Here is a 27,289-nt window from a genome sequence, read left to right on the forward strand (position 1 = left end):
ACCGAGTTTCAGAATTGCAATGATCTTGCTTACCCGGAATTCATATGGCAGATGTCCAAACGATAAGATATTAGAGTAGAATTTAGCCAACCAGAGCCTTGTGTTTGGACCACTATGTATCAGAAACTCAGGAAATATCCGATCAAAGCCAGCAGCTTTATCAGGTTTGAGGCTTTTAATAGCAGTATCTACTTGCAGATGTGAAAATGGTTCCGAGTATATAGAGTTATCCTGCAAGTTGCTTTTCTGTTGTTTGAGCAACTTCTTTACTTGGATGGTATGTTTCTTATCAGAGGGCGCTCGTGACATATTAACAATATGTTTAGCTACTAGTTTGGGGGTGACGCAACCATTTCTCTTGTGGCAGGTTCTGTTTCAGGTAAGTTTCCTGAGAAGACTCCAGGCTTTTCTGCTGGACTGTTTGAAGTCCATAGTCTCAACCATATTGTTCCACTTCTGCTGGTGAGATTCATCTAAACTCTGTAACAGAGCACTTGCTATTTCAGGATCTCCACCCTGTAAATATTCCTCCATCCAGGTATATACTCTTTCTGCAGCCCTCTTGAAATATATTTCTTGGCAACTGAGATAATAAGTCCAGCAAAACATTCGTGGTCATAGCTTTTTAAGATTCAGTTCTCTTTGACATTTGTTATTAAGACATTCAGTTTTAATGGCACTATGTCCTTCTTTATGCTATCTTGCTATGAATAGCTGAAGATGGCCATTTACATCAGCCAAAACTAGTTCTAGTAAAAAAAAAAATTGTATTGATTAGGTGGTCAATAAAACTTTCATTAAGAAAATTAGTTATGTCCATCAATGGGTCTAATAATGAAATTCATTGCTTATCCAAACCAACCATGGTATTTTAATGAAATGCTAGAGAAAAAGATAATGGCGGTGGACAAGTTCTTTCCGTTGCTCTTCTCACACTCACCTATCATTGTGCAATATCAAATGCAAGTTGTATGTCTTCAGCTGCTACATTTTAATTTGACACCATCTAAGCTACATGCTCGTTAGTTTCGATGTTCTGTTTTCTGGTAGAGAAAACCAAATCTCTGTTGGGCGATATATGGCTGGTAATGGTGTGACGAGAGCTATTTTACGACATGGAGTATGTGACTACCTCTGCCAGGTATGAACCACTGATCAGTGTTCATGTAAGGTTACATCTTTGATGACTTGCTAATTTACATTGCAGATAACCTATCGAACAACAGTAGTGGGTAGGCTGTAGTGTAAACAAGTAAAGATTAATTCCATACACAAACATTTACGGTATATTAATTTTTATTCAGGTACATAATGAGACAAAAAATACAACTAGGCCTGTTTTGATAGCAGATGATGTCTTATACAGAATTAAAAAGATAAATTTTCACATATTATACAGATTTAATGGTTCATATGTACACATTTTAAAAATAAAAGTTAATTGAACTTCATTCCTATGATTATTGAAAACAATTTCTTTTTAACTACACAACCTTCCTTCACATGTGTTTGGAGAACAGTATTCACACTAGATAATTCCCTAATCAATATATCTATTTTAATTTGCTTTTGTCTTATAGACTGAAAATTATTCTAGTCAAATTAGTTCTACAGTAGATCATACAGTTTTGATCGAAGATAGCTTACAGTATCAGTTGCAAGTTCAACTGCATGTGATGTTATACAAGTTGGTACAGCAAGTACAAGGATGACTTTTGATTATTTTAATTTTACATACTTGTATTGAGTGTAAAATGGAGTGGATTCAACATAGTTAATCATAGCAGGATTTTCTCCTGAAAGAATCTGAATATCCTGGACCACAAAATAAGTTTAATTTTGGGGTGGTGCACTGCTTTCCTTCTAAAGAAATAAATTTGACTATGATTCCAGTTTAGATCACATGACCGTTAGCTCAGCCAGCTGAAATGTTAAGAAAATATCAATGTTGACTCCAACATGATCTGAAGAATGCTGGTTCATCATCTTTCACTAACTCTAGGATCTTCAGTTCTCTCACATTCACCTACTGTGCAGCTATGCGAGGTTTGGTAATGTAAAGTACCAAGTGAAGTCAAAACATCAGCAGAATATTGATGTGATCATGCAGTTCTCTCTCACAGACATAATAAGTATTCACCTGGTCTAAGTGTCAGCTACATTTGTAAATACTTTGGTCTGATCTTCTTGTCCTTTCAGTATTTAACTCATTTTTAATCTTTCACTCTTTTTTTTAAAAAGTCATTTGAATGGAGTCTGTTACTTGATGTAATCGGAAATATATTTGTAAGAAGTAGTAGTTTCTGGGGGTAAAGAAGAAGAAAAATAGCTTAAACGTGGTAATAATCTTTGGAGAATATTCAAGGAAGAACCATGATTGATAACATTAGTGCTAGGATTGTGAAAATTATTCAGATTATTTCAATAACCCTCACTTCTATGTGTTACCATTGTCTGCAATGTTTATGGACCATGTGCTAGTGTTTGAATAATATCAATGAATGATCTCTGAAATTCACTTTTTGAAGTCATGAATTAGAAAACATATTTTGTGTTAAATACAACAGTGGAAGGAAATAAAATGAGGACAGATCATTGTGGTACCTGATTCTGTAGAAGGCAAACATGTTTTTAGGACCGCCATGGATGTAACTGATTATACGGAGAAGCTATCTATTGAAATTATGAAGAGTAATGTAGAATGTGAATGACCTGCCTAAGCAAAAACGTATCAGGAAGAAGAAGAAGAAAGAATGCAGAATGCTATTTATTTCAGTTTCAGGAATTAGATGGAACACAGTTCAAAATGAACAAGAAATATGAATTTTCATAATTTTCCTTGCTTTGGATAATGAGAGAGAGAGAGATTTTAGTAGAGTACAAGTGAGTGGAATGAAACTGTAGAAGAAGAGGCAGAGTATATCAAACAATGATACCCAGAAGAATGTACAAGATGGAAGCGGGCAGGTGACAGATGCGACTGAAGGAGTCTGTTTAGAAGAGAGAAGAAGACTGACAACAAAGTGTTGGAAACAATGGAGAGGCTTATAATCCAGACAGTGGCTTCACTGAACACTAAAGACTTATTCTAACATCTACCTCAAAGGTTACCTCAGTAGGTCTGTATTTGTTCATTATTTCCTTTCTTTAAGAAACATCCTTACCTCATTAAGTTTTTTCTGAAGTTTATTGTGTCAATATATTTGCTTATCTGTTTGATTATAATGCCTTTCAAGTAGTCATCACATAGCCTGAACAGGACTGGAATTGATAAACAAAGAATTCCCTCAAGACCATCGGAAGTTAACTTTGTGCACTGGACAATAGTGGAGCTAAGGCTGTCCAGACCAAAAAGAGTAGCATAAGAGAGTGAGGTACATAATAAAGAAGAGAATGCCCTTGATGAAAAAAGGGATGGAAATATATACAGAGGATTAACACAGTGTTAGCTCACTGTGTGTAGAAGTCACTGGAAAAAAAAAAAAAACAGACAAGGGCATAGGACGGAATGCCAATTTCATGGTTTTGTGTTTTCAAGATTTTATTATCTGCATTGTCAAATACTGCTAGTTAATTTTGTGTTCAGAACCTTGAAATTTTAGGACTCAATCTCATGAGGCTCTATTTAAGAATATATTTCTTAATGGCCTAAGGAGAACAGAAGTCAAAAGATTGAGTAGCAACCAAATGCTTTTTAAGATAATCTGTCTACAAGTAGAATTCTGCCGGGCAGACAAAAATGTCACGGAGTCAGTCACGCTCTCCAACTGTGAGAGATGCAGTAAGTCAGTGGTTTTTTTTTTTTTTTTTTTTTGCTACATTCATACATAACTGAATAGCTATTGTTCTGATACAGAAACATTGGTATGCTGAATGCTATCCTTATCTGAAGATCATTCCATTTCAATCCCAACCAGTGTTCCTGGCAATGAGAACCTGAAAACTAACTGTTAGACAGAAGTAACAGTCTTCAGTATTTGGGTTACACCACTGAAGACTGAGCTGAATTTATGAGGCAGACAATTCCTGGTCAACTTACAATTGTCTTCGACATAATGCTTCATATTTGTATTATTGTAATTAACTGTTATGCAAGTTCGAGATGAATGGCAGAAATCTGGTCACCACACCTCGCACTTCTCTATGGGGTTCATGGGTGCTCCAGGCTCACAGTTGAACACCCTAGCAAAGTCTTCTGAATTTGACAGTGTTCCAATCACCCTGAAAAGAAGAAACTTGCATAGTTAAATGGAGGCATTTTTTTTATGGAGTACATTAAAAGCAGTATGTTAAGCAGTTGTAGAGATTTACATATTCTCATCAAACCCTTTTTAAGAGTACCAAGGAGAACTAAAGTTTCAAAACTTATCTTTATTTCCCTAAAGAAAAGTATTTGTTAGATTCTTACATTTGAAAATTTTTAAATTTTAGCTGTGTGAGCTATTTTTAATGCTGTTTAATTATGAATCTATGGAGTATTTTTCTCTCCTAATCACGAACGATCAGGAACTAGGCAGAGAGTATTCATTCATTGTAATCATTATTAAAGGTATTTCAAACAACATAATGTTATAACAAAATTAAATATAATTTACTAGTGTATACAAGGGCTGGAAATAAAGTAGTGGCAATGTAGAACAGACACTCGCAGGAGATCGAGCGTGCGCAAATAGGACATGGGAATGGTCAGGTGGCGCTGTTGTTGATGTATAGTGTGCATTTGACGGGCATTCAGTTGGGAGTGTTGTTGCTGTGTGACGTTGAAGTGAAGAGTGTCAATTTCACCCTTCTAAACCATATGGCAAAAATGCATCAGAATGTTATCGAGGATTACATGAAGCCTGTGGCAAGAATGCGTATAGGATGGTTGCATGAAGGGGTCAAAGCATTCCGTGCGGGTCAGAATGAGACTACGGATTTGCACTGTACAGGTCGGCCGTCCATTCCTCAAGATCAGATTGACATTGTGAGTGGTCTCATTTCCATACACCATTAATAGACTGTCCGGGACTTATCCATAGAGGTTGGTCTCAGTCATCAAATGATGTGGCACATATTGACGAAATGTCTTAACATGAAGAAAATTTGTGTCTTGTTTGGTTCCTCATCAGTTCACCGACGTATCGAAATGGGACTGGTATCCACTAGCTGGCATCCACCTGGACAGATACTCCAACGAAGGAGACACATTTCTGCAGCTTATTGACGCCATTTTTGAGATATGGACACAAGCCTAAAAGTTTGAATTAAAGCGTCAATTGAATGGATGGCTTCACCCAGGTTCACCATGTCCACAGAAATTTTGGGTGAAGCTTATGCTGATTTGGCAAACAACTACGAGGGTGTTATTTGTACGCATACCAAGCCTGAGGGACAAACTCTCAACAGTGTCTACTGTTGTCAATTTTTGGAGCGACGTCTGCGTCTGGCTATGCGGTGCAACTGTCTGTATTTATTGCGAGACAATTACAGTACTGGTACACTGTCATGATGCATGACAAGGCATCTTGTCATGTCGCAAACAATGTCAAGGTCTTATTGCAACAGTGGCACTGGGAACTCCACCGTACTTAGCAGACATGAGTCGTTGTGACTTTGACCTGTTTCTGAAGTTGAAGGAAGCTGTCCAAGGCAGCCGATTTCCTGTTGTGGCATCTGTACTCTGCGCAGAAGGGTGCTCTGTGGCTGTCATCAACAGAGAACGTCTCCAACGTTTTCCAACACCTTCCTGACATTTGGCAAAAGGTAATAGACTTTGCAGGTGACTAAATTGAAGGAATGTAATGCAATTGTACTTGTTAGTTCATTAAATATTGCGTTCTATCAATAATGCCACAACTTTATTTACAGCCTTCATATAATATCCCAGGTCAAAAGAATCCAGAGAATCCTTCCCAATTAAACTGTTTATCAAGAAACTGACCCAATCACCAGCACAATGAAGAAGAATCGCTTTTTCTTTCACATCCTGCAGACGTTCTCAAGAAGAACTAGTCCGTGGTAAGGAGAGAAGCAGACAAGCAAAGATGAAGTCTCACCGTTGTGTTATTGTGTGTGGTCAATTAAGAAGTAGATGAAGAAGAGGTGAAAGAATCCTATTCAAATCCATGAAAAACTCTCCAATATCACAACTTTTCGAAAGTACAGTTTCAAGGTGGATAAAAATGTGAATAACTAGCTTACCTGCCTGCGCTGAAGTAAGAGTTAGAAATCAGACTTGAACACTATTGGTAGCAGTCCGTTAATAACTAATAAGTTACCTCTTTGTCATGTATCACCTCTCTCCCTAGCCTCTAGTATGTCAGTTCCCATAGCCAGGGAATATTACTTGCTTCTTCTAATAGAATAAATAGTACCTTTAAGAGTCCCAGACGTATACAGTGAATGTTCTAACAGACAACTCTGAACAGCGAACGCACATAAATGACTACATTTTAAAATCCCCTGGGAGAAATACATGGGGTTTAATGGCAATATTACTTCTAAATAACAGACGTGGGCAATGAAAACTTTCTCCCCCATGCAATTAAAACTTCCTAATATTGGAGAGCCTGAAAGAAAATGGTTCTGATTCCTAGACTAGGACACAATAACGATCAGTATTTTGAACTAGCATGTTGTTTCATGTTACTATTGAACATACTTCTTTAAATGTGCAGACAGTAGACAATATTCATTGTAGTTATCTTGAGAATGTATGCTACAATGTCGCATAAACACAAACAACTGACTTTAAAGGAAAACGCTAAAGTTGTCAACGTCTACGAGAAAGAAAAACTTAGTGTTCACAGATGAGTGACATTTTAAGAAACAAAAGAGACATCCTTAAAAAGCACTTGAAATCACTGGATAACGCTACATCTCACTGCAATGCTACTCTAACGAATGTGAGACTTGTCCTTTTGCTGCAGAACAATATTTCATGCTGCCAACCCTTGGATCAAGGGATTATTCATAATTTTAAAGTCTTTTATAGGCAGAAAGTACTAAGACATATTTTGTCTCTTGAGAAATTATAGGATTTAAAAATTAAATTTCCTTCAAAAATGTCCACATACATTTTCCTCCTGAAGCTAGCAATTTTCCAGGAAAATGTATTTGTCTCTTTTTTGATGTATGCTTTATCAAATAATAACCAAAATAACATGTAAACTGTTAGTCGTATCAAAGAAAGGAGCAGAAGAATAGCTTTTTAGCAGATAAGAGGTTGTCTCACAGGCATGTTGTTGCTACGAGCACAACAAAACCATTCAAATGTTAAGTTGTCGACTTTCAAGCCTAGTGTGATGGAAAAAGAGCATTCACCAGGAAGATTTTTCATTTCCAATCCACATTTTAAGGATGTCTCTTTAGTTTCTTAAAATGTTACTGATCTGTGAACACTAAGTTTTTCTTTCTCATACACGTTGACAATTTAATCTTGAATCTGCAGATGAGCTGGCAAAATGCACAGTGTATTGGATGTGATTCTGTGGATATTTTCTGCCTTGACTACAGACAGCAACTGCTTCAAAAAGCTGGATTTAACTGGAAGAACAATGTACCTTAACCCATCGATAACAGTGTCCAAGAACATGTCAACGAAGGTGATATTCATGATATACTACATGTGATTGGTGATGAAGAGGAGAACAGTGAACATGATGTGATGACAACAGTGCTGAACATGACTTCCCTGAAGAGGTGAGGAAGTTAAAGAATACTTTTTAAGAAAAGCACATGAACAGGGACTCAGTTTAGTATCTCAACTTGAACCACATTTTGAAAAGAATGTAAATAGAGTCATATTTACAGAGAATTTGGCAGTACAAGTGCACTTATCGGTAGGACGTTGCAACTGTTCTGGCCTAGATGTATGCACCTAAGGTTCAGAGAAAAGATATGATTATTTTGGACAATCTGGATCTGGTCAGAAATAGTTGAAGGCTATTGAAAATGAAAGAGCATTTTTAATGCAGTCATTTAGCAAAGAATTACACTACATGTACTGTACTGTACTTTCTTTTGTATTTTGTTCTTTGAATGTAGGGAAAAGACAAACCATTACATTTGTGAAGTACTGTAATAAGCTTATTGTATTGTGCAACATCCTACACTTTTTTATGAATAGTGAACAATTCTTAATAACAGACATTTATTATATCCTTGGGCCTGCCCTTTATAAGAGAAGTTTCATTGTATTTCCTTCCGCTTGTGCCACATTTTCTTTCACTGCTCCCCTCCCTGCCTTGCACCTTAACTTTTTTTTTGAAGGCTTGAACCACAAATGGATACCAATTTCATCCTAATCTGCCCAGCTTTACCATGTCTGTTGTGTGTATGCTAGAAATTCTCCTTTAACAAGTAAAAGCATAATTATCTGGCAAATTGTCTTAGTTACAAAGAAAAAGGAAATTTAATTTTAAATCCTATTCTTCTGCTCCTTTCTTTGATATGACTAACAGTTTACATGTTATTTTGTATTTTATTAGATAAAGCATACATCCAAAAAATAGAGAAATACGTTTTCCCAGAAAATTGCTAGCGTTGGAAGGAAAATGCATGTGGACATTTTTGAAGGAAATTTAATTTTTAAATCCTATAATTATGTACCTCTTTTAATATGATTAAGAGTTTACCTGTTATTTTAGATGTGTTTGGATAAAGAATGCACCAAAACACACAAAGGTACTTTTCCTGGAAAAGTGCTCGAGTTATGAAGAAAATGCATATGAAGTTTCGATTTCAAGTGGGTTTCATTTTTAATGGAACTAACAGCTTAGGCAGTGTATTCACTTTTAATGGTTCTGGACACATACTTGTTCTGTCTTGCTGCACATTTCTTATCTGGTAAGCTATGATATAGACTACAATAATGTGGATGAAATAAGCCTTTTAGTGGTGAAATAATTACTGAAATCAGTTAAATGGTTCCCGAGACTACCTTGCACATACAAACCAACTTGCAAACTTTCTCTCTTTGTAATATTAGTAGAGACTTGATCTCGTTATCCACACTGATCACCTTTTATACTCTTTAACTGTTTTTCATCTTTACTTTGTCCGGCTCCTTGGCTGAATGGTTAGTGTAGTCACCTTTGGTTCAGAGGGCACGGGTTTGATTCTAGATAGGTTGGAGATTTTGACCTTAAGTGGTTAATTCCTGTCTCAGGGAATGGGTGTTTGTACTGTCCCTAATTTCCCTGCAACTCACACACCACACACAGGACGCAGTTTACTAGACACAGCAGATGCCGCCCCTCCTCGTCAAACGGTCTGCCTTACAAGGGCTGCACCAGGCTAGCAATTCTTTTTATACAGCTTTTTTCCATGCCTATGGGGTCATGCCATTTGGATTTGGCCCTGTTTTATGGCCAGATGCCCTTTCTGATGCCAATCCTATATGGACGGGTGTAATCACTGTTTCTGTGATGGTTGCTAGTGTGATGTGACAATGTTCGGACAAATACACACATCCAAACCCCAAGCCAGAAGAATTAAACAGACACATTTCAAATCCCTAACCCAGCCAAGAATCAAACCCAGGGCTCTCTGAACCAAAGGAGTAGGACTGCAGCGGGCTTGCAATAGTTCATCTTGTCTTACATTATCAACACCATCCACATCCTGGTATAATGAAACAAACCTGAACTTGCCAGGAGCATGGACTGCCGTCTTCAACTTGTTGATTATGGCCTCAGGTCTTGTTTCTCCACACCAAACTTGGGCAAAGTTGATGAAGAACAGCTGGTAGTTGTTAACGTTGAAGTCAGGTAGAGTCTCATAGGCGTCTCCATGTTCTGTGACCCAGCGTTGGTAGGCCTGTACAACAAGGTTACATTTCTTGTAGTGAAAGCCATTTCTTTCCAGTTTCAATTCAGTCAATTTATAACTGTTAGGTTTTTCAGCCTGTTGAAACTATACATATATACAATTTAGAAAATACCTGAAACAGTAAATATATAAAACCTGATAAACACAACTTAATTAAAATGTCCTGCTTTTTAACTTATCCCGCTAAAAGTCCTGCAAAATATAATTTTAATTAAGCTGTTTCTTTATCAGGTTCAATCTTCTGTTATATGTATTATGTTCGTTAAGACTGCTCACGCCTCCCAGTCATATATGGATATGCAGTATGTATTCACATTCTTGGCTACTGTCATAAAGGGGAACTGCTTAGGAACATGGACGTCATAGGATCAGGAGTACTATTGCTGAATATCTGAAGAAATGTTATGGATATGAAATGTATGGAAAAGTACCCTATTTATTATCCAAAAGCTATACTAAATGTGTGGATATAATAATTATTTCCTTTGTTACATATCATACTGTATTTGTAAACTTGTTTTACAAAGGAAAATTTTTGTAAATTTGCCTTATGTTGATACTGTTTATTATTTTTCATACATTGTTAATACAATAATTTAGGGATGGTGAATGTCGAAATGGTATGGTGGTGGTGGTGGTGGTGGTGGTGGTGGTGGTGGTGGTGGTGGTGGTGGTGGTGGTGGTGGTGGTGGTGGTGGTGACAATATTACTGTTTTAAGAAGAAGTACAACTGGGCAGCCATCCTCTATTAATATTAATCAGAGGAAAAATGGAAGTGGTCTAACACTTCAACAAATGAAGGTATCGGCCAAAGAAAGGCAAGGACCATGAAGGGCGTGAAAATGACAGACTTCCTAGGCCTTGCTACCTGACACTGTCGGGGATGGAAAAGAACAAGATTAGATCAAGCGAGGTCGGATAGGGTAGATGAAAGTGGGGAGTCTGGCACAAGTAAGTGAAAGCAGAAAGGGGGTGGCCCCATATACAACAAGGTGTGTCTATCCCCAATTAAGTTATGTTTTTAAACCAAACTACAATAATAGGCTGCAAAATGTGCTTGTACAATCACCATATTTACATAACGTTATACATTATCAAGTAATTCTATTAACACACATGTGAATCTCCACATATAATCCAGTTAGGCTGACTCATTCACATTTCAAATCACATAAACATTCATCCACCCTCGTATGCATACAGAAACATTCACACAAGTAATAAAATTACCTTATGTACCAAAGGTTTAGTTGAACATACATTCTTTTTACCATGTTAGAAAATTTTCGGCCAGGAAGTTCTTTTTTCTGCAGCACTTTGATAAGGTGCTGTTCTTAGAAGTGGAGGGAAAGGGCTACTACACTTCGACCTCTTTGAACGGAAAGGTAGGTGAGCTGTAAAGTGGTTAAAAGGGTTGAGGTTGGTGTTTTCTGCGAGGCATTTACCCAGAAAAAAACAATATCTATGTATTTGTTTATGGAGAGCAGTTATGGGGAGCAGTAAACTGACTGTGTTGAGCAATTAGCAGTTCTGCTCAGCATTGAACTCCCTCTAGTTTCACCAAGTTCTCTACTGTAGGGGGATACCAGGAAGGAAGGCCGTATTAAAGTCAAGTAGGCCATGTAAAATGCTTTCTTTATAGCATCCAATAGAGATCTTCTAACACCCAGTAGAGGAGGAGGATGTAAATAATAAAGTCAAGAAACGTATTTTCACAGGTAGCTCAGTGGCGTATACTGGCATCAAGAAGTGGGCTACCACTAGACTTAGGTTACCCCTTTTCAATGGTTCGTTTAGTGCAGCCAATAGCCATTGGAGTAGCCTGCTGTGTTGTCAAGGCTGTCTCACAAGCTACTGCCCTGGCCTCTGCTACTGTCAATACTCCAACACCTGATCAGTGGAGATTGTAGCCTAAGGTTTAACAAATAAATGTCCTTGGCAAATTAAAGTCCGGCTTTGTGGCTAAACAGATAGAATGTTTGCCTGTGGTCCGATGGCCCCGGTTTAATTCTCAGAATCAATCCCCTCATACTCTTAATTCCCCTGGCTTGGGGTCTGGGTGTTTATCACATCTTCGCCATTCATTTCATCCTTATTAGGTCACCACCAAGCCTATACAGATGCCATGCACCATTATTATTAAATTCAAAACTTGAATTTTACAGCATTACAAGCGGTCATACCCATCATTCACTGGTTTGTTAGCTTCCTCAGGAGATCAGTGGTGGTGTCCGACCCATGATCATGAGTTCAATTCCAAACAACAAAAGAGAACACTAAACCTGAAAGATAGCATTTCATTTTAGCAGAATTACCTATAAAAAGAAAAGTGTATTACACCTATAACAGCAGCCCTGCAGTGTTTTCCTACAAGGATGTAGAAGTATACGGGAGTGAAATACCAGCACTCTGTTATCTATATAATTAAGTCAGAAGTATGAGGTGATGAAATATATACGATGAGTAATGCATGACTGTTAGTCAGCAGTGGTGATCTTACGGAACAAAGCCTAACATACTTATACCCCCTGGTCCCCGCACCTATCAGACATACAACAGCAAGCTGCACAAGGAGGGTCGAGGGGAGAGAGACGCAGAGCCTGGGCTGCAAGATCAGTCTCTGATGCCTTGCTCTCAGAAAGATGTGCAATGGTTTTTTCTCATTGCTTTCAGCTTTTGTAAATGGAACAATGTGTCAGATGCTCACATTATAGTGTGCTTTAGATTTCCAAATGTTCTCATTTGAGGTTTGGGCTTCACCGATAGCCTTGGTAGTCTTCAGTATAAGCCACTGGGGTTTCTTTTGAACAGGGAACATTTAGAAACTCACTGTATGTATTCACGTTCTTGGCTTCTGTCATAAAGGGGAACTGCTTAGGAACAATGGGCATAATAGGATCAGGAGTACTACTGCTGAATATCTGAAGAAATGTTGTGGATATGAAATGTATGGAAAAGTACACTGTTTATTATCTGAAAGCCATACCAAATGTGTGGATATAATAATTATCAATAGAAAGCAGAACAGCAGCTTAAAACTTGACCCAACATTAAGGTCTGAAAGAGAGAGCTCCTAAGGCAAAGAGGCTAATGGTGAAAAGGAAAGGGACTATGAATCTTGTTTAGAATATCTGGAGGCAAAGTAAGAAGCTGGGAAGACTTTTGTTTCGTGCTCATGGGTCAGTTCCAAATTCATCTATTAACTTTTAGAATGCTTTATGATTAATTCATACACAATACAAGAAGCATGTTTAAGAGACTCTCTCTCACCAGGCAAGTTGGCTGTGTGGTTAGGGACGTACGGTTGTGAGCTTGCACCCCGGAGATAGTGGGTTTGATTTCCAGTGTCGGCAGCCCTGAAGATGGATTTCCGTGGTTTTTCATTTTCACACCAGGCAAATGCTGAGGCTGTACCTTAATTAAGGCCATGGTCGCTTCCTTTCAACTCCTAGGCCTTTCCTATCCCATCATCGTCATAAGACCTATCTGTGTTGGTGCAACGGAAAGCCGCTAGCAAAAAAAGAGACTCTCTCTACATTGTACACTATCATCTGTACGGTTTCAGTGAAAAGTAAAGTAAAGCCCTTCTGTTATGGAGTAGTTGTCTTTAGATTTATCGTATATTATTAAGTGAACATTGGGCTGTACTTCATGGTAACCCTTTGTAAAGGCAACTATTGGTTGAGGATTCTCTCCGTCTATTTTCGAAATCACACTCTCTTGCTTCTATACATAATTATAGGCCTTATTCATCATTTGCCATTGGAGGTATGCAGTCTCTCTCTTTAGCAATACAGCTCTGCTGTGTTCATGGACTACCAGAGACTTTCAGTATGAGAGTTTTAAAGTGCATGAAAGTGCAGCTGTACTGGCCTAGGTTCATCATCAAAGCACGGGAGAGTGGGATGCTCCAACATCCTGTAGGTTTTCAGTTTCTGGAACATCTCAGGTGAAAGGTGAAGACCGCTCCCACTCCAGGGCCAGTCTCTATTTAATGTCCGGTCCTCTCTTGTGGAGCTAAACTTGTTACAGCAGTATTCACGTGATTGAGATGTTTCCATAGTTTTAACAATTTCTTATATTGGAGATCTTCTATAGAACGATATGTATGTCCAACCCTGATGATGGTGTCAGACCGTATTGACCTGATGCTGTAAAGATCATGAGAACAATGAAAAGGAATAATAGGATAGATGCAATGACAGGCCAGTGTGGGAAGAAGGAGCAACAGAAAAGAGGAGACAATATCAAAAATTAAAACAAAAAAGGATAATGACAATCTTCACATAGATCATTCCCAGTTGTTCTCATCCCCTGATGAGCTTGTTTATACTTCCCAGCTTCATCAGGAAGATGTGTAGATTATCCTTTTCCTGTTTGTCCTAGTATCTCTTCCCATAATATCCTGTCACTGTTACACGTTCCTTTTCTTGTACCTCTCATTTTATTTGTCACTTGTTTGTTCCTTTCCATTACTGATATACTTCCAGATGCACTCAGATGGGAATTTGCTCTTGCAGAAAGAGCAAGAGGGAGACCTAGAACAAGATGGATTGATTCATTAAAGAGGAGTCAAGAAGAAGAAACCTGGACTGGGACAAAATGATGGAATAGGAATGGTGGAAGGAGAGAGAGGAAGGTGGGGAAGTGCCATAAATGCCTGACCCGGCAGGAGCTGTATAAGGAGAAAGGAGGATGGGAAGGAGGAGGATGATGATGATGAACCCCTTACTAAATGACTTACTCTGAAAGCTTCCTTTATTCCTCCATTGTCTGCTATGTTCTCTCCTTGCGTGCTCATCCCATCAACTGCAACATCAACCTCCTCAACGACATAGCGGCTGTATTGGTCTGGAAGGAGAAATATTGTCATGCCTGGTCAGTAATGATTATCAGTGAAGGAAAATAATCTGGACTCATTCCATAAGGGAATATGTTACACTTGATTAACCTTACTTGGATTCTGAGATGAAAGAGCTCAAAATGTAATGAATTTTCCCTTTACTGGGGTCTCCAAAGACAACCAATTCAACATCAAAGAGCTGATTGTGTCTGTCTCAGGCACTGGTTGTTCAGGTTCAAGTCCCAAAGGCCTGTACATTTCTGGCTCTTTCATCTTAGAATCATGACTGCTTTAAAAGGAGCTATCTTCTAAAATCATTTCTAAGTTTACTCAATTGCTTTCCATCTGCCTATGTGTTAATATGAATTTGAAAGTGCAGTATAACTTAAGATTTATGATTTAAAATTCTTCATCTTGGGTATCTTCAGTGGTTAGTGCCGAACAAGCTCATTTCAACTTCCCAGCTTCATCGAGGGGGAGGTAAAGTGAACTCATGTCCTCTTCCTGAGGTGGTGCAGCTCTTTGCAGGCACATCCTGAATGGAGGTGAGCTGTATATACCACATATGAGCCCTCCTGCCATTGTTAAATCTCTAGCAGTACTGGGGATCAAACCCAGCCCTCTGAGGATTGCAGCTAATAACGCTAGATACTACGCTACAGAGGCGGACAAGGGGAGGTGCACACCTATAAGTGAGGCTATTTTCGAGAGGACTTCAGTTTTGATATGAGGAGTGTAAAATGAGAAGAAAGCCAGATAAACAAGAAAAGGAATAGGAAAAACAAAAGATAAAACAACTGATAAAATGAATGAATACAAGAGAAACATATGGCTCTAAACTTTCTATGTTCATATGTTTGATTTTTATAGATATTTTATTTCATTTTTTTATTTTCAAGAAGAACAAGAAAGTGTGTTTTGTACAGTTTTCAGACACACATATCTAAAATGACTTTATTGTGTTTTGTTGAGGAAGGGTAAGAGGCATTATATAGGACCTGTGCAGAAAAATAAACGTTAACTGAAGTGCATACTTTATAATATTATGAGACAAAATGGTCATATCTTAAACATATCCCCCTATCACCAAGTCAACGATTGTGACCTTTGTCCTTATTTAATTGAGGCAATTACTGGGATATTCTAGCTACCTTTATGTCATGTTAAGTATCTTTGCTGTTGCACTCATTGTCACCCAATTCAGCCATAGTATCTGTTCCAGTATGTCGGCTTTTGTTGCTCGACAGCAGCACATTTGGAATATTGAAACTGATAGGCAGGCCACTTAGATAGAACCTCTTCAGAAGATCTGCACCATATGATTATCATTATTTATTACTGGGATATTCTAAAGAATAGTGGCAGGCCATTTAGCTAGCTCACCAATAAGGCACTGAGCTCTCTCGTGGAATCTTGTTATAGCCTTATCATGCCACCAGCGGTGGAGGTTGCCGTCCTTGTCGAAGAGACGACCTTTATCATCAAAGCCATGGGTTATCTCGTGACCAATCACCACTCCAATTCCTCCATAGTTGAGACTACGTGGGAAGTACCGGTGGTAGAATGGAGGCTGCAGAATACCAGCTGGAACCACTGTGAACAGTTTAAGGTATTGATTGCAATTCGGATTAAAAGAAATGTACAGAATACATATCAGATTGTATAAAAAAGATGTAGAATATGGCAGGTCATACCTTAAACTACCTACTTCTTACCTTCATTAAGAATTTGTTACAACTTCACAGGTAGCTAATCTATTGACCAAGAATGTACATTCTTTAAGGGTCAGGAGGACCAAGATTGTATGGCAAAGAGATTTCAGGAACATTTGAAGTTCCGAAGGCTTTTATTCAATCTAGTACTAGAATGAGTCATTAGGTTTGCAAATAAATCTCATAATAACCATAAAAAAATTGAGATGTCTTCATTGTGTTGAGCCAAGATAAATAAGAGCTGACAGAGATGATTGCAGCTATCAGGCAAAAGTTTGTGTACAGTTCAACAAAAATAATACTAAGTACATGGTGATGTCAAGCTCCGATCAAGATCAGGTACATTATTTCAAGATAGAATGAGTTTCAAAACAGTGAATACCTTCAAGAACCTGGGAGCATGGTTGACTTATAATGATGTTACAGCCTGTGAAATAACCTGTCAATCAGCAACATCATCATTCACCTGACTGTATTGTATGGCTCCAAAACATGGACAGCTACGAAGAGACAAGCTCAATTTCTTCAAAAGGAAAGTGATGCAAGGAATCTTTGTGCTAATCAAAGATGTAGGAGAGACAGAGAGATACACACAGCAAGGGGCAGATGTTGGATCATAAACATCTTCAGAAGGAGATAGATCCAGTGGGCTGGTCTTGTGGCAAGGATGATCACAGGGAATACCACAAAAAACTTGACATCTCGGTAGACCAAGGCTGTGATGGGAGATGGGCTGGAAAGAGACCTAAAGCCATTGGGCATCATGGGAGAAGCATTAGATCAGCAGAGATGGTGGAAACCTTCAGGGCTGACTAGAGTTTACACTCTTACATTGTACATTTATGATGAAAAATTGCCATCGCATTCAGTAGCCTGTAACTCCTTGGTTAGTCTGGGTTGAACAGGAATGATCAGTCTCTTCTCAGGCCTAATGTTCTGAGAAGTGTGCACTTACACATATAATCATTATAAAATATCAAAGCCATTTCTTATTAACAGTGCTAATGTAGTTAATTTTATTGTTATTATTAATAATTATATACAGTCATATCAGCACACACTTTATTAAAACATAAGCGGTTTTCGGACACTAAGGTCCATCATCAGTGTTAAAATTTAAATTTAATTTCACATAAGTGTGTCATCAAAATTGGTTAAATTGAGTTTAAAATTAGGCCTGTTGACATCCTCGTTCTCAGGCTGTTGCTCGAGAACCAATTTTGACGATACACTTATGTGAAATTACATTTAAATTTTAACACTGATGATGGACCTTAGTGTCCGAAAACCGGTTATGTTTTAATAAAGTTTATGCTGATACGACTGTATATACCTTAGACACATACACGAGTAAGCAGGTGACATGATTCTTGCTTGGCATCCAAGAGTTATTTATGTTCAACATACCTTATCCTACACCGCATACGACAAAATTGAAGTTCATAAGTTATGATTTTTATTTCCATGTTGGCGTATAACTTATATACAGTAATAGGAATTAATTGAGGGATGTTCCACCATTCAACACAGTATATAATACATAATATTTATTAAGTGGAAAGTGGTTTCGATTCCCTTGGAATCATCATCGGTTCACAGTAAGTAAAAGTTGAATGATGGTATGGCCGCTAGAAAAGTAGGTGGTGCACTACTCGTCTGTGTCTGCATGGAGCTTATTGCTGGCTTTCAGAGGAGGGGGGGAAGGCCAGTTACTTGCTTTGGATTGGCTGTGGTGTAGAGGGGATGTGAGAGAGTGGGGGAGTGAAGTTTTGAGGAGATGACCTGCTGTGCTGATGGAGCTCCTCGAAGGCTGAGAAGAGATGGGGTGGGAGCCTGTCTGTTTGACCATGTGTGTCCTCATTATGTGTTTCTGTCTCTCTATATGACTTGACAATTGAAAAACATAGTAACAAGCATTATATAGGCTAGGAACCTGTCAGAAGGACATTTGATTGCTTTCAAGTCTTGCAAAAAGAAAAATGGAAGACCGTAACGGGACACATGGCCCAATACTTGGAAGAAAGATGATAATGATGATGATAGAATAAAGGGTAAGAACACAGAGCAGACATGAAAGAAGAAAAGTAGCCCAGTATGTCAATATAAGCCATAGAAAGGACAAATCAAAACAGATATGGAGATGTGAGAACTTGAAAAGCAACGCATAATAGGATAATGACCAGTCAGTTGAAAAGCAACACATAATAGAATAATGACCAGTCACTTTCAGTGTTCAACATTTTCTCCTCTTTCTACAATGACAGTGACAACATTGTAAGATATATAGAAGTAATAAGTTAGGATAAGAGACTTCTCTCTGTCTGGTCATGGCACTTCAAGGAGATGATGTTCTTACTCCGTAAAAGTTTAATAACACTGAGCGTGTTGGCTGTGAAATTTGGGTTACATACCTGTCAGATTGTATTTGTAGTCCACCTGGTGGCCATGATCATTAAGGCGTTGAAGTCTAAACGGTCTGACACCGTAGTTAGGTGTTCGAGTCCCGTTGGTCGAAAAAATTTTCACCATCAGAATGTTGGCTGGCAGGTTAGGAGAGGTGGTGGTATACAATTCCTGAACACTAGATTGTGTGCCAAAAGTCTGGATTAAATTCCAAACCTTTTTGCAGTGTTCATATGGGTGAGAGCATATGAAGCTGGTGATGGTGATTCATCCATCGGATGGGGACATTAAGCCTTGAGCAGACCTCTTGGTGTTATTTGACAGGAGTAGGCTATATGCTGGCACCGGGTTTCACCCTCTCCCTTCCTACTATCATATATCACATCATTCATTTCACCTCATTAACTCCTCTGATGAGATTGACATCAAGAAGAGCATCCGATCATAAAAACCTGATTCATTTCACCTCATACCTGACCCCATACAGAAATGGGACAAGGGTTGGACAAACAACCTGTCAGATTGTATTTGGGAGATGGTGGGTTCAAATCCCACTTTTGACAGCCTTGAAGATGGTTTTCCATGGTTTTCCACTTTCACACCAGGTAAATGTGTGCCTTAACAAGGCCATGGTCGCTTCCTTTCCCATCATTGCCATAAGACCTGCCTTTGTCAAGGTGACATGAAGTGAAGTTTGATAACACAGATCACAAGTGAACCACTGGGTATACTCACTGATCTGATTCTTGTTACGACTGTAATATGCATTCACAACCGCTGGAGCTGTGTTCCACGTAGATTTGTTCACCGTCTTCCCGAGACGATTCTGTTCTTTCTGAGTGAGGTACACCAGAAGGTTCAGGACATTCTCAAAATACTGTCTTGGGTCTATAGTCACCTGAAAGGAGACAGAGCACATCAGGTTACTGAACCCCAAGTTGAATAGTCTTGTAGAAGTGTTGCCATAGGACTTCCATTTTTACATAGAATACAAAACACATGTACTGATCAGGATTTGAACTGCAGCCAACTTGTTTTATTCTTCTTTCCCTAGCCTATAGTTAGAGGTTGTGTGGATTGACAAAGCTTACAGTAACATTAAAGATGGCACAAACATAATGAAGCATTCACAACTAAGACAACAAACCAGTATTGGAAAGAAACAACAATTATCAAATCAAGTCATGACTAAACTTAAATCATCATTAATTTAGATGAAACTGAAATGATATTAAAGCTACTGGTATAAATTTCTTTCATTTTTGTTTGTAGACTATGAACCCAATGAATTTCACTTAACTATACAAATGGTTCCTAAGGCTTCTTTGTTAATCAAAGTGCATTTCAGGCTGAACTTTTTACAACCTATGATTTCAACAGATGTTTTTCTTGATAGCCTCTACAGGCTCGTGTTCACTCATTTGCAGTCTAGTGAGATTCGAGAAAATGAAAGACAAAAGCAGCAGTCTTCCATGTTTCTCAAAGAGAACTGTTTGGGTTGGACCAGACAGTTAATATCTCCTTAACCCGCGAGGATTTGCATAACTGTCGTTTAGACCGGGCGCATACATTTTTAATTCTTTCTTAATAGTTTCATGCTTCCCCTCCTGTACCTTTCAATGGATCGTCCTCTGCACTTGTTGATGTTTGCTGTTCCCCCTTCCTTCACCAGCCAGTGGAGAGCTTTATCTGTAAGCCTGGTCGTTTCCACCATGCGCGACTCCTGATGTTGCTTTATTACCTGGTCCTTTTTTGTTTCATGAACATATTTTTCCTTAGTAATACAATGTGCTTTGCTTAAAAAACTGGTATTTTATACCCCTTTCAGACCCTACCCACACGTTTGTGTGGGTACGTTTCAACAGTTGGTACAATTCATTGCAGTGACCGAGAGCATTATGAACCGTTTAGTTTTAAAGCGTAGGTTTATGCGAACTATTTGATATGCATTAATTGGTGCTGTGCTCCTGTGGAAGACCTATGAAGTACGTTGATTCTGCTGGTTTTGGCGGTCATCATGGCAACTGGTGTATTATCAGGTAAGTCTGTTCATAACTACCTCATTTCGTTAGATATTGATATCAAACTGCATAATGTGAAACTAATACCATATTAGTATTTTTGATGCATAGATACGGTAATTATAATTTGTTTATTTTCCTGTAGAGCTTCACAAAATTTTACCCACACGTTTGTGTGGGCTGGGACTGAAGTGTGCTAACCTTATTCTTATTCCTCAACTAACAAATGGCCCACGGAAAGGAATATACGGTATTATTTCCTTAATGTATGAATACAGATTACAGTGTAATTAAATAACTGCTATGTTTGCAGCAATTATTTAACATACACCATAGTTTTGCTTTCACATAACCTTTAAATTTCAGAAATATATTGTTCTTCATCTATCAAGAACCCAATGTACAGGTCAAAAAATTATTTTGACAGACATTTCACAACTATACACCTTCTTGATGCCCTATGTGAGAAAGAAATCTATGGAAGTGGCACTATTATGATGAAAAGAGTGAAAAATAAAACATTTAAACCCGACCAAAAGATGGTAAAAGGTGAAGTTGAGGAGGTATGCCGATCAGATGATGGAATGTGTTTAATTTGATGGAAGGACTTGAAAGTGGTTGACCATGGCCTCAAATTTACATGGAGAAACCCCTCTTCATGAAGTAGAGAGATGAGACAAAAAGGAAAAGAAGTACATTAAAGTACCAATTCCAAACGCACACAAAAATAGAATGAAAAGATGGGCGATGTCGATACCTGCTATCAGCTGTTGGAAGAGTACCTGAACCTTCTTTAAAACAAAGAAGAAGTGAACACTGAAAACCACTATTCGCCTTATTGATCTGGCGACCGTTAATGCGTGGATGGAGTACAGGAAAAATGCTGTATGCAACGGAGTTGCGAAGAAAGACAATCTTGATCTAATGAAATTTTGATTAGCCTTAGCTGAAATACTTATTGCATCAACAGACTTAGTGTCCTTTCAAGAGGAGGAAGAACAAGAAAGAGATCCACCAATAAGAAGATGTGTGCACCACTCCCATGTGTGGACAAAATGCTCGAAGGTTTTGAGCACTGGCCAGCTGTTAATGAACTGCCGACGGCGCGCATGAGTCGCATGACCAACTGATTCAGCCGAACCAGAGTGCGATGTACTAAGTGTAACATTTACCTTTGCCTAACAAGTAAGAATAAATGTTTGAGGGAATTCCACAAGAAATGATGTAGTAAGCGTAAGCATTTTTCACAAATATATATTATTTTCTTCAAAATTTGGGACAATTTCTCACTGATTGCATTGTGTATATTAGATAAATAAATAAACAAATTTGATGTGATAGAACGTGTATATTATATCTACCTTCAATCTCCTTCTAGAAAAAAATTATTTCATTGCTACATTGATATTAATAAATATAAAGTGAACTTTACAAACTTTACTACTTCTCCACTATAACGACTGAGTATAGACCCAGCCCACACAAATGTGTGGGTCATAAAAACATCAATGGAATAAGATTTCTTTGCTGCAACAGCTTTTTTATGTTTCTGTGATCAATTGAGGTATTAAACAACGAAAATTGCCAAAAAAAACCCCTCTCCTCTGCTTAGTCTTGGGTCTGAAAGGGATACTCTCTAGTCAAATCAACCATGCGCGACCTATCACGTAATCTTTTTGACTTGACCCCTTGTGGGTTAATTTTAATGGTAATCATAATTTTGACATGAAATAAATGGAGTGTTATAATTAGCTTGGTGCAGTTAGTGGGTGACGACAGGGTCTACAACTTTTATGTGGAATCTAAGCTATCTACACTTGATGGCCAGTCTACTAAAGTCACATACATTGCCAACGATTTGAACTTGATCTTCCTAGAAACAACAGCATTAGATGGAATGTAAATTCTTTTTGATTGTTTAGTTTTGATGACAAGAAACTCGTAAGTTGTGCTATTACACTTACATGATAATATCTCTCGTCAAGTTTCTCCTTGTCCAGGATGGAGTCTGGATAGCCTATTCTCAGCTTCATGGCATCCACCTTTACATTTGCAAGCTTCTTTGTCTCTTCATCTATCCAAGTAGTCTGACTCAACAACTCTCGAAAAGATTCCATGATGTCCTCTGTCATTACAACTGTCTGCAAAGATTAGGAACAACTGTATTCATAATGATGTTATAAGTCAAGTAATATTTGAATTACAAACATTTCAATTATACTCTTCAAAACCATCATACCGACTTTGCTGTATGGAAGTGAAAGCTGGGATGCCTCAGGGTATCTTATTTATAATTTAGAAGTAGCGAGAATGATTGCTGGTATGAACAGGTGGGAACAATTGCAGGAGGATATTTAGAATGAGGCAATAAAGGATAAGTTATGAGAGAACTTTGTGAATGAAGCTGTACGCAAGAACCGGCTTCAGTGGTGGGGGTCGTGTGATACGAATAGAAAAGGATACTTTACTTGGGAGAATACGGGGATTGGCCATGTAGGGTAAGAGAAGTAGAGGGGGACCAAAGCAGCAATGATTAGACTCAGTTTCTAATGATTTAAAGGTAAAAGGTCACAGAGGTGGTTAAAAAAAAAAAAAGAGGATTTTTGAGGTGTTCAGTAAATTCACAGAGGCTTGCAGACTGCGTACAGTCTATAACGAAGGTGTATATGAGTAGTCCAGTTACAAACATGGCCACCTCCATTTCTTAAAATTTTTCAGGAGCGGCAAAAGACTGTTTAATACATTTCCTACTTACCTCCTGAGTTTTTGAATGCAGATTCTCAGCAACATCAGGATCATATTTACATAAATATTTTCATATGATATTCCATAGTTAAATAGAAAATCACTGTTGAAATATGGAGTTGGCCATGTTTGTAAGTAAACAATGGAGCTGGCCACAATTGTAACTGAACTCCACGCCTAATGCACTGATTTAACGTAGTAAAATGGTCAGTAATTCTAAAATTTATGACAGGTGCATTCAACAAACATGTAATATGTAAAATTGTCAATTTTAATGAAGAAAATGTGATTATTTTATAAATGAGACAAATATAAGAAAGTTGATCTTTCATACATTCTATGATAGTTTTCAGTTTTTTGAAACTACACAATCACTTCAACAACTTCAAAATCACCCTCAGTATTCTGAATGAGACATTCACAACAATCAGCCTCTGGTGTCATTTTTGTCAATAATCTTTTGAAACCATTTCAGTTTCTCATGTTTGTTCCACTCCTCTCCATAGTGTTTCTGAAGTAAATTTCTCACATCTTGTATCTTCAATGGCTTTACTCTGATGCCAGGAACTAGTTCTGTAGGATTTATATCTTTTGGTCGTTTACCTTTTTTCGTAACTGACAAAGACTGCGCAATCTCCAAATTATAGTTGAGTTCCCCACTAACAGTAATCAAGTTTGACTTCCTTGTAAGCACAAGTATTTTAATTTGTGAAATTTTAAAGTGAAATACTCCAGGATCTTTCACACATGTTTTAGCTTCAGCTTTCCAATCAAGATTATTCCAGTGGGTTTTCAGGAGCTTTACCATTCCATGTTTCCTAAAAACATCGTGGTAGTCTTCTAGTTGAACAATTGTCTCCACTTTCTTTAAATCTCTTTCAGTTGTTCCAAAAACTCTATCGCTCGGCATGTAAGAATGGCCAGTGACAGGGAAAACAATTTCCATCATCCGAATGTTTGGCAAGGTACGGAATAACCATGAAAGGTACATTGTCAAAATTGTAGTGTTTTTATTTTGTCCCGGGCAGTCATCCGCGACAAGACGGACAGTGTGTACGTCATTATTGAAAGTACCTGAATCTGCTTTACTCTGTAGTTCATTAAACACTGCGGAAGCCACTTCATTAGATGACTTTCTCATTTCGTGCTCCACCCACGAGTACATTGCAACATTCCCTTTACTTAACGCCCATTTCCCAGTAGAATGTCCAGAAACAACAGTCGAATTGTAACAGTATAACTGTCGGGAATAGTATGCAATTTGATCAGGCAACTATGGTATGGGTAAATTCTTCTGCATGTCGAATGATATGATGAACACGCCAGGGGTTTCCTGTTTTAGAAGCTTGAAAAATCCTTTTTTTCGCTAGGGGCTTTACGTCGCACCGACACGGATAGGTCTTATGGCGACCATGGGATAGAAAAGGCCTAGGAGTTGGAAGGAAGCGGCCGTGGCCTTAATTAAGGTACAGCCCCAGCATTTGCCTGGTGTGAAAATGGAAAACCACGGAAAACCATCTTCAGGGCTGCCGATAGTGGGATTCGAACCTACTATCTCCCGGATGCAAGCTCACAGCCGCGCGCCTCTACGCGCATGGCCAACTCGCCTGGTGAAAAATCCTTTAGCCTGCATTGTGTATAACGTCAAATCAGTCTGTAGTTTCTTCAATACTGCCTCATCTTTTTCATGCTTTATTTTCTCGGTTAGTTGTAGGCAAGTAGAACAAACATCTGTGGATGGTGCTTTAAAACTGCCGTTAAAATTGGTAACAAAAATTTTTCGGAACAGCGATTGTTTAACTTTTAAATCATTGGAGACTGTTTCTTGGTACATTTTCCACATTCTAACTATGCTCAGATTAGAGTCCAAATAAATACGGGCACTTCTTGACCTACAGTAATGCGATTCACTTCCTTTAAACTGTTTAATGAAACTTTTCATTGACAGAATTTTGCTATTGTAAACAGCAGTCTTTCTGTAACCGCCGTGGGTTTCAGTGGGTATAAGGCATCCTTCTTTCTTAAAACGTTTGAAAACCCCTTCAACCCGATGTTTTGTAATGCCAAGTACTCCTAAAAAGGTTTTTCTGCAAACTTGAATTCTATTTCCTGCGATGTTCTCAATGGAATATTCAAAAGTGTAGCCTTTCTCACCCCGTTATCTGGTCGGTGTCTAGCTGGAGAATTTGACGAACAGTACTTCGTTATGAACGCATCTTGACTCTGCTTTGTCAGTACAGCATAAAATGCTCTGTGGAATTGCTTTATGTCCATCAGTCTCAGGAGACTGCAGTTCTTCTTTCCTCTATGACCACAGCTTGGAAATACTGGTATTTTCTTTGGTCCATACTACACAAAAACAATTAAATTAAACAGTAACACAAACTCGTGATTCTACTAAACTATTACCATAATAAAAGTTAGGTGGAGCATTATTAATTTTCAAATAAATGAAACTACTAACCTCACTTTCTTTTCTTTTGCACGTTTCCATTCTTCTGGTCTGGCGACTTTCTTCCTGCTTTTATCAGGAGGAGTCTCTTCTACATTTTTCTCCGTATCACAAAGTAACCTTTTGATGTATAATTAATTCCTTTTACGGTACAATAAAACTATTAACAACAGCTAAAAATTTCTAGTACAGCAATCGTTCATATCACACAATATCAACAACCAGTCTACTCCCAGTTCCCACAAACATCTGTGCCAGTCACGTGATTAAATTGAAACTTATGATTGGTCAACGAGGAATTGGTCGATTTTGTTACCAATGCCATTAGGAGTTGGACGTTTATGTAACTTAGGTTGATTTTATAATGCTAAATTAACACTGTTATGGCTGATTTTGATACTAACTAATCTCGTAATTAGATTCCCCATATTCTTTACTCTATGAATCGGCAATAACCTCGATTTAAAAAAAAAATGGAGTTGGCCATGTTTGTAACTAGGCTACTCATATATTAAGAGCTTCATCAAGGTAATGATAAAAATCAAGTGTACAATTTAACTATATCTCTACACTTCAGATTTCAGCCTCATACTTTGTATGTACAGTATCTCAGATTAGGAATCCAAAAGTTGAAAATAGATTTGGTGCAATTTTTGTGTTTTGGGATGTTTGTGTGAACATAACTTAAGGCAATTACTCGAAATTCAGTATTTCAGTGAAGGGATATCTGGAGAGTTCACTAGTAAACAGCAGCATAGCAATAAGAGGACTAAAATATAAAATGTCAAATTTCTTCATTGATAAAAAATACATTTTGTTGCAAAATATCATTTCAGATCTTTCATATTCTTACCTTATGAATAATAATTATATATTTAAAATGATTCCAAAAATTCCAAATATTTTTGGAAATATCAGTTCTACAGTATCAAAAAATTGTTAATAGCAAAAATTGAAGTGTAACCATGAACAAGGGTCTATGTTGCATTTCAGGAGTCTTGTGAAAACACGCTCCAAAGCCATTATTGCTTGCTGAGTCGGAATGCCTGGTATAACACAGAAATTTATAACATATACCGTATATTCTTATTTCAAATCAATTGTAGGAATACAATACTTGTTATTTTATGTTTAATACTCAAAGTAATGCAAGAATGACTGAAAATTACTTAGGCCTGAAAATGTATTGTAAACCAAACATTTGAAGCAAATACATTCCTCAGCACTCTTATCTTGCTTGCTGATGTAACCCTTTAAGTATTCAGTAGCTGTTTTAGTTTGACTTCTGTCCCTGATCAGA

General features: G+C 37.9%; 1 protein-coding gene across 1 annotated transcript in view; it reads right to left on the reverse strand.

Annotated features, from left to right (window-relative positions):
- Nucleotides 1–4,105: 4,105 nt before the first annotated feature.
- The window catches only part of Nep4 (Neprilysin 4), a 105,697-nt gene continuing 82,513 nt past the window's right edge, over nucleotides 4,106–27,289 (reverse strand). Inside the window, exons 7-12 of the mRNA XM_067157399.2 lie at nucleotides 22,757–22,933; nucleotides 19,507–19,669; nucleotides 16,040–16,249; nucleotides 14,558–14,664; nucleotides 9,626–9,801; nucleotides 4,106–4,221 (exon numbers count right to left, since the gene is read on the reverse strand). Coding sequence (XP_067013500.2) covers nucleotides 4,122–4,221; nucleotides 9,626–9,801; nucleotides 14,558–14,664; nucleotides 16,040–16,249; nucleotides 19,507–19,669; nucleotides 22,757–22,933 — 933 coding nt within the window. The 3' untranslated portion in view covers nucleotides 4,106–4,121. The remainder of the gene's footprint in view (nucleotides 4,222–9,625; nucleotides 9,802–14,557; nucleotides 14,665–16,039; nucleotides 16,250–19,506; nucleotides 19,670–22,756; nucleotides 22,934–27,289) is intronic.

The sequence above is a fragment of the Anabrus simplex genome, chromosome 13 (genome assembly GCF_040414725.1).
Source record: "Anabrus simplex isolate iqAnaSimp1 chromosome 13, ASM4041472v1, whole genome shotgun sequence".
Taxonomy (NCBI): Eukaryota; Metazoa; Arthropoda; class Insecta; order Orthoptera; family Tettigoniidae; genus Anabrus; species Anabrus simplex.